Source organism: Aphanomyces astaci, assembly GCF_000520075.1.
Source record: "Aphanomyces astaci strain APO3 unplaced genomic scaffold supercont1.162, whole genome shotgun sequence".
Classification (NCBI taxonomy): Eukaryota; Oomycota; class Saprolegniomycetes; order Saprolegniales; family Verrucalvaceae; genus Aphanomyces; species Aphanomyces astaci.
In genome coordinates, this window is record NW_009798425.1 from 16,868 (window position 1) to 29,042 (window position 12,175).

A 12,175-nucleotide genomic window follows, 5' to 3' on the forward strand; every position below is an offset into this window, starting at 1 on the left:
AAAGCCCATTAGGTAGAGTAATTATCCACACGAATCTTCCAATACAATTTCCCTGAAAATCCTTCGGGGAATACCGGTACAAGTAAGCAGAACTACCGCTGTGTTTGTTGTTGCAGCACTTCTGGAGCACCTACCAGTACTGTAGTGCACGCCTCGCAATGTTTACGCATATCAACAACCCTGTGTACAGTACTGTACTGCACTCCAGGAGTAGTAGGTGCAATGAATGCGTGCAGTTTGTGATCTTGCACCATCCCCATTTGCTGTACGGTACTAGTACACTGTAGTGTGCGTCGTGCCGACGTACAAACATGGCCGCTTTGACGAGGTCGATAAACACAGGGATAGGATGTACTTGTTGGCTGGTTTACGTTCGGCACTATTCCACCGCTCGCCTACGTTATCCTCGCTCATCTACTATTAATAGTACGTCCTACATACTGTACCGCTCATCTACGTTTGGTTCTTTCCTCGTCCCTCTTGACAGGACACTTCGAAAACATGTGGGTATTTGACCCACCTGCTGAACATTGCCACGTGGTACGGTTTTGTGTCCGAAAAAGTGAGAATGTGCAGTACAGTTCCGCAATATCTTATTCCTGTTCAAATATAATATACCTTTATCATTTGATAATTTCCAGTCTGCTCGCCTGTTTTTTACACAACCCTAATCGATACTTAATTCAAGTATAAAATTTCGGCCCATCACTGGTCGTCAATGTAAATTTTGCAACTTGCGAAATTATTTACGTCATCGCAAACTGTCTAAATCCATTGTGTTTAGGTGTATGTGACAGATCTTGACGTGCTCTTTCAGATTACGTCCAACACATCGCTACAGGATATATACTTCATGAGGAATTCACGAAAGAAAAAAGAAAAAAATCGGCCCATCACTGGTCGATCACGTTAGTCTAAAAATTGTGAAATCCATTTTACTTTTTTGTAAAATTGAGAAAAACCAGTTTTCAGGGTGATAAAAACTATAGACGCACTGAGATTTCATTCACTATTTATCGATTGCACCTCCGTTTTTCAAAACTACTTGAGCCATTCTTGTTGGCATACCTTCCACAAGATTTTCGAGGTAACTTCCCTGCAGTTGCTCCCAAGAAACGCGAATCTGGGCCTTGAGTTCATCCACGGTGCTAAATTGGCGCCCTCCTTGGTAAACTAGCCAGGATAACTGGCCCCATACATTTTCAATAGGGTTGAGATCGGGGCTTTTGGCAGGCCAATCCATTAAACCAATGCCGCTTTGCTCGATATGAGCTCTTGTGAATCTTGAGACGTGGATGGAGGCGTTGTCTTGTTGAAAAATGGGGTCAATTATGCCATGTTGGCAACACAGTTTTCCCAAAAATGGCAACAGGTACATGTCTAACGTCCTGCAGTAACTAGTACTGTTTTGTTTGCCTTCGAGGAAGGCCAATTCAGTGCGTCCAAACGCGCTCATTCCAGCCCAAATCATGACGCTTCCACCACCACTCACTCGCTTGGTGTAAATTTCTTGCTCCATTCTGAGGTCGTGCCAGTAGTATTGATAGCCATCTGGGCCATCCAAATTGAATTTCTTTTCGTCACTGAAGACGACGTTGGCCCAGAGGTTTGATTTGGACATCCATTCGGCAGCAAATTTTGCCCTCGCCTTCTTATGGTGTTTTTTGAGCGCTGGGCGAGGTTTTCTCTTGATGTATTTGGCAAGCTTTGTTGAGCGCAGCCAGTGTCGCACTGTAGATGCTTTTACTGTGTTATTTAGTGCGTCGGCGATCCGTTTGGACGAGAAATGCTTAACCGTGGCTAGGCGAAAGATTTGTCTCAACATTCGTTTGGTGACGTTTGGCTTACGACAAATTGGTTTATTCGGTCTTGGCGTGGTTTTGGACTTCAAACATGTCCTTATGGCATTTTCACTGTATCCAATGGCTTTAGCAATGTAGCGATTGCTTTTGCCTTCATTGTGAAAGACATGAACGGCGCCAACTTGCTCCGAGGTCAAACGTTTGCCTCTTGGCATGAAAGTTTTTGAATAATGATGATTTGACAAGCTAGGACTGCAATTACTTACATTTAGAATGTTCTAGAATGCTTTAATTGGGCAAAAGTGGCTAGAAACTTGGCTTTATTTGGATGTAATCGCAGTGCGTCTATAGTTTTTATCACACTGAAAACTGGTTTTTCTCAATTTTACAAAAAAGTAAAATGGATTTCACCAATTTTTAGTCTTGTATCACAATTCGATACCAATTCAAAGTATAATCCCAAAGTGCGATGATTCAAAAGTGAATATGTTTTTAAATATTTCAAAAACTCGAGTGCGTCTATAGTTTTTGTCAGGACTGTACCCGAACAGTAAGTCACGATGTTTTCATTCTATTTTTAGACCACACGAGACCACCACTCCAAATAAGTCGACAATTGACTACTGTGCAAATGCTCAAACTACGCTGTAACCAAAACGGGTACGTTGTACATTTCGACGTGGTTGAAAATTCAAAGGAACTATCCACAGAAAAGTGCTATACTCTGCAGTGACAATGCTAAGCTCCAAGCAGGAAGCAGCAACAGAACTGTACTACAAAGGTCATGGCCCTTTAGAATACATATTTTTTGTTTGATCATGATGCTCCGAAGATTATGTACGTCCTTCTGTGGCAACTCAGACTACTCGGTTCCATTGAACCGTTGACCGTTTCCTTATCTCCGTCGCATCTACCCTCACTGTCCTTTGTGTCTGTTGAAGGACTGCGCTAAGAATAGAACCAAATATTGTCCTTCCACCAGTGCTACCTGACGGCATGCAACATTGCGCCGATATGCCCAGCGTAATACCACGGCCCAAAGTATCACGGCGGACCAGCTCATCCCCCGACAGCCATGTCTTGAAGCTGCGCGCATCGGAGGTGTCGCCTCCAAGGTAGTTCTCTCTGCGTTTAGTCGACTCATTGCTGATATCAAGTTAGCCCGTCCAGTCCGTTGAAACTCCATCGATCCAACTCGTCCCCACCCAAGTTCTCCCAAACAGCGCGTCTTGTTAATGCCACAGCTGACAATTGTGCTGCCACGTCATCTCGTGTCCGTACATTTCTTCGGGTACGTCCACCGACAGCTGGGGCGACGACGACGACTTGGCTCAAGTGTCGACCGCTCAAGTCCGGCAAGGTGTTCATTGACGTGGACCATCAAAAGCTCTCGGAACGGAAGCAATATGTGGTGGACGGGGTGCTCAGGAGCACATCAACCCAAGAAGACGTGTTCGAGGCGGTGGGGGTTGCCAGTGTAGCCAATTTTCTAGCTGGGTACAACGGCAGCATCTTTGCCTACGGAACGTCCGGCTCGGGCAAAACCCACACCATGCACGTACGTACTTCGAAGCTTGCTATGACGCCTGAAAATGAATGGGCAGGGAGAGCTGAACCCTGCAAGCGACGACCGCGGCCTCACCCTTCGGATCTTGGATCACCTGTTTGACCAACTGCAACATGTATGCGACTTCATACTTAACAATGCCTAGGTTTGTTTACATGGTGGTGGTGTATAGTCCGAGTTTACATGCACATGTGCGTTTGTGGACATTTACCATGAGAAACTGTACGACTTATTGGACGGTCGCGACAGCGGCCCCAAGTCCCTTCGTGAAAACACGGCGTGTCACCAAGTGTATGTCCAGAATTTGGTCGAACAGCCCATTCGGAGCGCCACCGACGCGTTTCATTGGCTCGACATCGGGTGCAAAGCCAGAAAAGCAGCATCCAACCGCGACAGTTCGCGGTCACACACGGTGTTCTCTATTCGCCTGACCCAGACAAAGCAATCCAAGACGGGAACGACCAAGGGCATGTCGTCGGTGCTGCATTGCGTGGACTTGGCCGGGTCGGAGCGCCCCAACCACGCGGCCATGAACTCGGGCGTGAAGGACGCCACGCAGATCAACAAGTCGCTGTCAAGCTTGGCCAACGTGATTCTGGCGCTTGGCGACGTGTCCCGTGGCAGCAGACTGCGCCACGTGCCGTACCGCGACTGCAAACTGACGTTTTTACTGCGAGAAGCGCTTGGCGGGAACTCGACGACCACGGTGGTCGCAACCGTGTTGGCGGACGACAAAAAGGGGGTCAGTGACACCCTCGCGACGTTGCAGTTTGTGGACCGCGTCAAGCACGTGACGACGATGGTGTCTCGGAACGAATTCTTGGACGACCAAGTGGAGAATCAAAGTTCAGACGGTCGCATGGCGACGGACGAGTCGGTGTGGGCGTCGGCCGCTCTCGCCGTCCACCCGATTCCTGTCAGCCACTTAATCACCGTACTTGGTGGCGACGGCGACCCCGCCGAGCCTACGATTTCTACCGACAAAGGGATCACGTCGGACACTTTGAAGCGAGATTCATGGACGCAGAACAGCCCCGAGAAAACCATCCCATTGGACCTACACCACCCTTCCACGTTTGCCATGCACCGTCGAAGCCCCAATTCACCTTTGCTCGGCAAGGGTACAACATCCGTGGAGAGATGTCCTGCTTCTGCCGCAACAGCATTGGTCTCGGATGCAGAACCAAGTGACGTTATCTCGGATGACGAAGTGGCGGACGTGGTTCAACTGGATAGTGTTTGCCCAGACAAGTGGGAACTTTCGACACGATCCGCTGACACAACATTGACAAAACGAGACTCGTGGGCTCAAGATGTCGCGACTGACAGCTCCTCAAACACTCCTCCTTCAAGCCCTTCGAACCAGGATTCAATAACGAGGTGGCAATGCGCAGTATCTGTTCCAGTGCAGGAACGTGACGGGATTGAAGACGTCGAAGGCGGTGGAGTTGTGAAGGTCACCATGTCACAGCCACCAGACACCATCCAACTGCAGCCCAGTGCTACCCACGACTCTGCTGTGGCTACTACAGCTACTGACGTGGCAGTTCCATCCAGCAGCGCACCACCACCGCCACCACGACAGGTTTTATCAGTATGTGCGTGCGTCTCAGCACTTGAAGCCAGCCATTACGACACGACGCCCCTACCCTCCAGTAAGCCCGACAAAACGCTGACTTCAATAGCAGCAGCAGAAGCAACCCCAGTCACACAAGACTCGTCGACCCAAGCAGGTGACGGCCTCGTACAAGAGGAAGTTGAGAAACCATCTGTCAAGGATGATGCCGCCATCTCTGGTATGGCGCTATTCGTGGTGGGACTGTGCCTGGGGGGTTGCACGGTAGGCTTGATCGTGTACTTCAAGCAAGGGAGATAACGTATTATTATTGGATCGGCTTCGTGCTGTTACATGAAGGCATGTGTATGTGTGTTTTTGGAGGGGCTGAGTTAAGGTTTCGTGGTGCTGGCTGGTGTGGGGATCAGCGTAGGGATGTCGTCTTCCCAGGGAGACAGCGTCGGTCGAGGGTCGTCCATTGGTATGTAGTCCACGGTGCTTTCTTGCAGGAGGCGGTGGTGTGCGACAACTGGACCCATCGTTGCCCACACAAGCCACGCGGTCGAAGCGCCAACGAGTAGGCGACCCTTCATGGTGACTGTTACAAAGTTGAGCTTTCCATGAACAGAAACGACGCCCTTCATGCTGATTTGAGTTGGGATCTTATGAAGCCATGACTGCGCGCTCCAACAAATTTGGAGCCGATGAGCTCAACTCGGCAGTGACCTTGATGCGGATGGGAAGACAAAGTATACAAAACACCAGTTTAATATTACTATTGTCAGCGGAATGTTGACATCACGACCAAATCGAATTCGGTCACATGGTACTTTGCGTCGTAAGACTAATCTACATACTAGTATATATATAAAGGTACTCACTTCCACGACCAACACCACGGATACAATATTCACGTATGATATGATTCGTATCTATCGCGTGGTGCTTGGCGTCCCTACCAAAAAGGCTCGACCGACCTGACAACAAATGACTCAATTGAAACTCGATGCAATATGCCATTGATTCTTCATTTCTCAATTGAGTTCAGTTACTTTAAGTGCGGTTTGATAACTATACTAAAACGCAGTATATTTTGGAATTCAGCAGATTGGCAAGGTACAGTAGCCAGCGGCAACATAGGCAGACTTTACGCATTCCGTAACATGGCCGACGAATGCACAGTGCCACACCTTGGGTCGTGCCCTACTACGTGCCCATCCACAAGGACCAACAACGCATGCATCAAGTTCCCCAACAGAAACGACTGCAAACAGGGAGAAGCATGCAAACTCATCGCTGTGAGCGAGAACTGCGGGGTCCAGTATGCCTGCCAACCGACTGTTGTTAGTGATCCCGGCACTGACTTCACCTTTACGATCGGTATCAACGACCAGCCAAACCGAGCCATCATTAGCAACATCTACGGCTATACCCTTCCGTCGTCTGTCACGTACGTTGATCATGTCGCGCAACCAAACGCAGCATATCTCAATGCCATGTAGGGGTACTGTGACGCTCCAAGGCGTTAAGGATATCTCCAGGAAAAAGGTCATAGTAGACTCGTCCTTCTTGAGCCTTGCCAAGCCTACATCATTGTAAGCCAACTCGTCGCCACACGTCCCATGTGAATGGTCACTCGTAGCGTGGTGGATAATGTGGAGCTGCTCCAGCTGACGTCCTTGCCTGCCAGCGTGACCTCGGTTACGATCAAAAACAGCGGCGTGGTGGAGCTGGCCAAAGTTCCTCTTGGCCCCGGCGTCACGTCACTCAGCCTCGAGGGCAACAACTCCCCCGTGCCCACCTTTCCCGACCCGAGTTCACAGGATTACGCCAAGTTCGCTGGCCTAACCCGCCTCGACTTAACCAACTGTCAACTCCCGCAAATCGCCTGGATTTTTCCACCCAAACTCGAGCACTTGTACGTCGTCCGCCTAGCTAATCTCTGGGCTAACCATGGCTACACAAACTTTTCTCGCGGCTAAGCTTGGCTAACCGCCTAGCTACACGAGCTCTTAATTTAGCTCACATTTTGGTTCCATAGGGTGCTCACGAAAAATGCCCTCACGCGCATCCCGCCCACAGTCTTTGGCCTCAATCTCACAACACTGTAAGGTCACAAGTGATAGCATCTTATCTTCTATTTATTATTCGTCACATGCATGTATATATATATATATATATATATCCATACACGGAATAGATCGCTGGGTGAGAACCCGTTGGGAAACAGCGCGATCTCGTCCGCTGAATTTGAAGCGTTGAAGCGCATCAAGCAGCTCACGTTGCCCAGTGGGGCGGTCCCGCCTTGCGAAGCGGGGGCGACTCTGCAGCCCATCTCCACCAGCGGAAGCCTTTGCGTGACTGTGACTCCCCCTTCGTCCTCCCCTTCCACGGGCATTATCGTGGGTCTCACCGTCGGAGGCGCGGTGCTTCTGCTCATCGTCGGTGTCATTTTCTACCGCCGGCGAAAGGCCAAGGCGACCACCACGTACCATCCCTATGACAACCGTCGGCCCAGCAACCCCCACCGCCGCTCGGACTGCAGCTTCCCGCGGCCACAACACCCCACCGGTCATAAGTCGGATCCGCACCGAGGGTCGTCGGCGGAACCCCTGCCTCGGTACACGAGCACCGCCACGGGGGGCAGCAGCAGCAACCCCAACAACAACCCATTCGGCCCTTTCACCAACGACAAGGACGCGCCGGCCACATTGGGCAAGTCATACTTTCACACGGGGACCCCCAACCGCACGAGCACCGTGTCCATCAGCGACGCGCTCAACCCTGCGATTCCGATGCTCGAGGCCGACGATATGGTGTACACACGGGTACTGGGGCGCGGGGCCAAGGGCGTCGTGTGGCTCGCCACGTACGCCGGCCAAGCATGTGCGGTCAAGAAGCTGGCCGATCTGGCGGCAGATGCAGACGACGCGCTCCGCAACTTGATCGTCGAGTCCAACCTGTTGTTTCGACTGCAGCATCCGCGCATCATTGGGCTGTTGGGGGTCGTCGTGCCGACATCTGACGACATCGCGCTTGTGATGGAGTTCATGGACAAGGGCGACCTCTTCGAGTGCCTCCAGCGCACCAAGCAGCCGACGAACGCGGTCGGGTGGGCTGGCGACAAGGGCACGTACGCGCTGCACGTGGCGGAGGGCCTGGCGTCGCTGCACACGCGGTCGCCGCCCATCATCCACCGAGACATCAAGGCCCGCAACGTGTTGGTGGACTCGGCCAAGGGTGCCAAAATTTGCGACTTTGGGGAGTCGCGTACCCGCACGTTCGAGGAGACTATGACGTCCAACGTCGGGACCGCGCGGTGGATTGCGCCCGAGGTACAGTATGGAACGGATAGGATAAGATGCTGAACGAATGAATTGGATGCTGTAGGTGCTGATCAACGAAGATTACAGCGAAAAAGCCGACATTTACTCGTTCGGGGTGCTTCTGTCTGAACTGGACACGCACGCTATTCCGTACTCGGACTCGACGCTCGAGGAGCGTCAGATCATGCAGCTGGTCGCCGTGAACCGCCTCCGACCGACGTTTTCCCCCGACTGCCCCGAACAAATTCAGCACTTGGCGCGCGCGTGCATGCAGGCGGACCCGATGCTGCGGCCAGACGCGACGCGGCTTGTCCGAACGATCATGACCATCTTGGGCTCGTTTGTCACGTTGTAAAGATTAATGTTGCCACTACTTGTGTATACATACTCCTATCACACGTTAATAGTACGAAATCTGTTTTTATACGTATCCGGATAGACATAATCACCACTCCAGTACCGGTAACGTTAGTATATTAATACTAACGTTAGTAGTACGAAATCTGTTTTATCCGTATCCGGATAGACATAGCCGACCATTTAACGTTACTACACTAGAGTATTCTGGGAGTGTGGGCTACACGTTCTACGCGATTTTACCATATGGGTTTTGGACCCCCTTTTTCTATTTACATCTGGTTCGTGGGGGGGGCAGGGCGGGTTTGAAGGGGAGATAGATAGATTTTTAAAGGTACTTCGAAGTAGTAATTATTGTCGATTTTCTTCAAATTTCCCAATTTTCGATGTTTATTCACAGTCAATCGATCACAAATAACGACGAGGCATCTGATTGGCTAATATCCAAATCACCCTTTCGTAGAATTGCAATCTATATTGTAGCCAATCAGCAACCAGAAATTTGGGATGGAGGGATTGGTGCCCGGTTCAAAATACCCTTTGGTTAAATGTCTACTTCGAAGTACTGTACTAATGTTACTGTAGTATTTCTTGACCAAATTTACTGTGACGTGGTGAAGAAATCCTCAGACTTACTTACTGTAGTAACAGTTAACTGTAAGCTCATGAAAACCAATGTTGACTCAGAAAGCCAGCGCATTCTCAACTTGACATTGCACTTTCGCAACTTCAATGTGTCGTCCTTTGTCAAACTGTAACGTTACACCAAGAGTGCGGATATATATTGCACGTAGTTTGGTTGTTCTTTGATGCCTGTGATTCCCTTGTCTTTTGCATGTTGTGGCTATATAGGATCTGGGGTGAGGTTGGTTGGGCGTCAGAAGTTGACAACAACTTCATCCGGCCAGTTGGGTCCACGGTATGGCAGTGTACCTTTCTCGTGTCGTCGGCCGAATTCATTGTATCCGTGGATCAATATGCAGACCGAGTAACGTGAGATGGTGCGTCCAGGCTCATCCAGCGACCAGCAACGACCTAAAGTTCTGTGTCCATTAGCAATTCTCGCAATCTTTATCTGAATTGCCAAAAGATTCCCCCCAACACAGCACCCTCCGGCAATCAGTATGAGTTCAAGACTACGTACAGTACAGTACAGTTTAGCTCGATGCAATGCGGCAATGTGTACCGGTACGGTAGCCATAATACTGTACCAGCAATCGTACATGGACGCAGCGACGAGGACTGCATAGTACTGGTACATGGACAAAAACAGTACACTATCGTGCATTACAGACAGTACTATACTGTGCACGAATGGAGGAGGGCGCAAGCAGCTACTACACCTTTTTGCAGTTAAGTTGGACGAATGCCCGATGTATTTGGCCGTGCACCCGATATATTTGGTGGTGTGCCCGATATAATTAGCCATGTGCCCGTTTAATTTGGCCCGCCGAGGTCGTGTGCCCGATATATTTGGCGGTGTGCCCGATATAATTAGCCGTGTGCCCAAGCAATTGGCCATCTGCCGATGAATTTGTGTCGTGTGCCCGATGAAAATAGAATAACTCAAATTAAAAATTGAACTCAATTAAAAAATGCAGTCGAAATGATACACATAACATCCTCGTTTTGGCATCACATGCTAACTTCCATGTCGTCCATGGCCTCCGCGCGTCCGTAAAAGTATTCGAGGCGTAGCGTGTATCGATTCAAACGGTTAGCATCGACTGACATTGCACTTTCGCAACTTCAATGTATCGTCTCCTTTGTCAAACTGTAACGTTACACCAAGAGTGCGGATATATATTGCACGTAGTTTGGTTGTTCTTTGATGCCTGTGATTCCCTTGTCTTTTGCATGTTGTGGCTATATAGGATCTGGGGTGAGGTTGGTTGGGCGTCAGAAGTTGACAACAACTTCATCCGGCCAGTTGGGTCCACGGTATGGCAGTGTACCTTTCTCGTGTCGTCGGCCGAATTCATTGTATCCGTGGATCAATATGCAGACCGAGTAACGTGAGATGGTGCGTCCAGGCTCGTCCAGCGACCAGCAACGACCTAAAGTTCTGTGTCCATTAGCAACTCTCGCAATCTTTAGCTGAATAGCCAAAAGATTCCAACACAGGACCCTCCGGCAATCATGTCTGGTGACTCGCGAGTTTGGATCGGTTCAAGACTACGTACAGTACAGTACAGTTTTAGCTCGATGCAATGCGGCAATGTGTACCGGTACAGTAGCCATAACACTGTCGATGCAATGCAGCAGGCAATGTGTACCCGTACTGTAGCCATAATACTGTACCAGCAATCGTACATGGACGTAGCGACGAGGACTAGTGCTGGTACATGTACAAAAACAGAGTACACTATCGTGCATTACAGACAGTACTATACTGCGCAGGAATGGAGGAGGGCGCATGCCGTAAACTCAGCGTATTGATACTATTACTCCAGTATTATGTAATTATTGTCGATTTTCTTCAAATTTCCCATTTTTCGATGGTTATTCACAGTCAGTCAATCGAGCACAATAACGACGAAACATCTGATTGGCTAATATCCACATCGTCCTTTCATATAATCCAAATCTATATTCTAGCCAATCAGCGATAAGTAATTTGGGATCGAGGGATTGGTGCCCAGTTCAAAATACCGCTTGGATAAATGTCTAATAACGTTACTGTAGTATTGGAGATTCGGTATGAATTTCCGGACCCCGTTCAATCGAATCTCGCCGAGCGAATCGAGCACCAATCTCTCCCATTGGTCTTTCTGAAATTACTTGTCGCTGATTGGCTACAATCTATTTTCGAGTTTCTACTGGAAAGGGCGAAGTGGATATTGGCCAATCAGATGTCTCGGCTCGGTTTGTGATTGGGAAATTTGAAGAAAATCGACAAAAAAATTCTTGACCAATTCTTCACCAAATTTACTGTGACGTGGTGAAGAAATCCTGCGTCTCAGATTTAACAGCTACTACACCTTTTTGCAGTTAAGTTGGACGAATGCCCGATGTATTTGGCCGTGCACCCGATATATTTGGTGGTGTGCCCGATATAATTAGCCATGTGCCCGTTTAATTTGGCCCGCCGAGGTCGTGTGCCCGATATATTTGGCGGTGTGCCCGATATAATTAGCCGTGTGCCCAAGCAATTGGCCATCTGCCGATGAATTTGTGTCGTGTGCCCGATGAAAATAGAATAACTCAAATTAAAAATTGAACTCAATTAAAAAATGCAGTCGAAATGATACACATAACATCCTCGTTTTGGCATCACATGCCAACTTCCATGTCGTCCATGGCCTCCGCGCGTCCGTAAAAGTATTCGAGGCGTAGCGTGTATCGATTCAAACGGTTAGCATCGACCCCTATTCAAACTTTTAAGAAATGCAATAATGCTGCGAAAGTTACCAACGATAACCTGTTCAGCAATTCGCTCGAGATATTGAATTCGGAATTCATCTCGAGTTAAACCATTCGGTGGTGGGCCCATGAACGCGGCTAGTGGCTCACGCCGGAGTGTCTTGATTTGGGCTTTCATCGACGATCACAAATTCTCGATCGGATT

The 12,175-nt window shown here is 49.2% G+C and overlaps 3 protein-coding genes across 6 annotated transcripts; 2 read left to right on the plus strand and 1 right to left on the minus strand.

Moving 5' to 3' along the window:
* Positions 1–2,798: 2,798 nt before the first annotated feature.
* Positions 2,799–5,686, plus strand: H257_18401 (hypothetical protein; the record flags this gene model as incomplete). The annotated part of the gene is made up of 4 exons (XM_009847444.1): positions 2,799–2,917; positions 2,964–3,360; positions 3,407–3,484; positions 3,542–5,686. 4 exons carry the CDS (start codon positions 2,799–2,801, stop codon positions 5,243–5,245), a joined length of 2,298 nt encoding a protein of 765 aa, XP_009845746.1. The 3' UTR covers positions 5,246–5,686.
* H257_18402 (hypothetical protein) lies at positions 5,094–5,630 on the minus strand. Its single transcript, XM_009847445.1, has one exon. It carries the CDS (start codon positions 5,566–5,568, stop codon positions 5,317–5,319), a length of 252 nt encoding a protein of 83 aa, XP_009845747.1. The 5' UTR covers positions 5,569–5,630; the 3' UTR covers positions 5,094–5,316.
* A 340-nt stretch (positions 5,687–6,026) lies between the features above and the next one.
* Positions 6,027–8,665, plus strand: H257_18403 (TKL protein kinase). 4 transcript variants are annotated; one of them, XM_009847449.1, is made up of 6 exons: positions 6,027–6,374; positions 6,427–6,519; positions 6,567–6,842; positions 6,966–7,031; positions 7,125–8,259; positions 8,315–8,665. In XM_009847449.1, the coding sequence occupies exons 1-6, from the start codon at positions 6,088–6,090 to the stop codon at positions 8,603–8,605; spliced, it is 2,148 nt and encodes a 715-aa protein (XP_009845751.1). In that variant the 5' UTR covers positions 6,027–6,087; the 3' UTR covers positions 8,606–8,665. The 4 variants fall into 4 exon arrangements, with proteins under 4 accessions (XP_009845751.1, XP_009845750.1, XP_009845749.1 ...); XM_009847448.1 differs by having other exon boundaries at positions 6,427–6,842; XM_009847447.1 differs by having other exon boundaries at positions 7,125–8,665.
* Positions 8,666–12,175: the final 3,510 nt, after the last annotated feature.

Bases quoted from the DNA above. Each gene is read 5' to 3' on its own strand.
- H257_18403 (XM_009847449.1), top strand. From the start codon at position 6,088: ATGGCCGACGAATGCACAGTGCCACACCTTGGGTCGTGCCCTACTACG. The intron at 6,843-6,965 runs GTACGTCGTCCG...TTGGTTCCATAG, and splicing joins CCACCCAAACTCGAGCACTT to GGTGCTCACGAAAAATGCCC. The intron at 7,032-7,124 runs GTAAGGTCACAA...TACACGGAATAG, and splicing joins GGCCTCAATCTCACAACACT to ATCGCTGGGTGAGAACCCGT.
- H257_18402 (XM_009847445.1), bottom strand. From the start codon at position 5,568: ATGAAGGGCGTCGTTTCTGTTCATGGAAAGCTCAACTTTGTAACAGTC.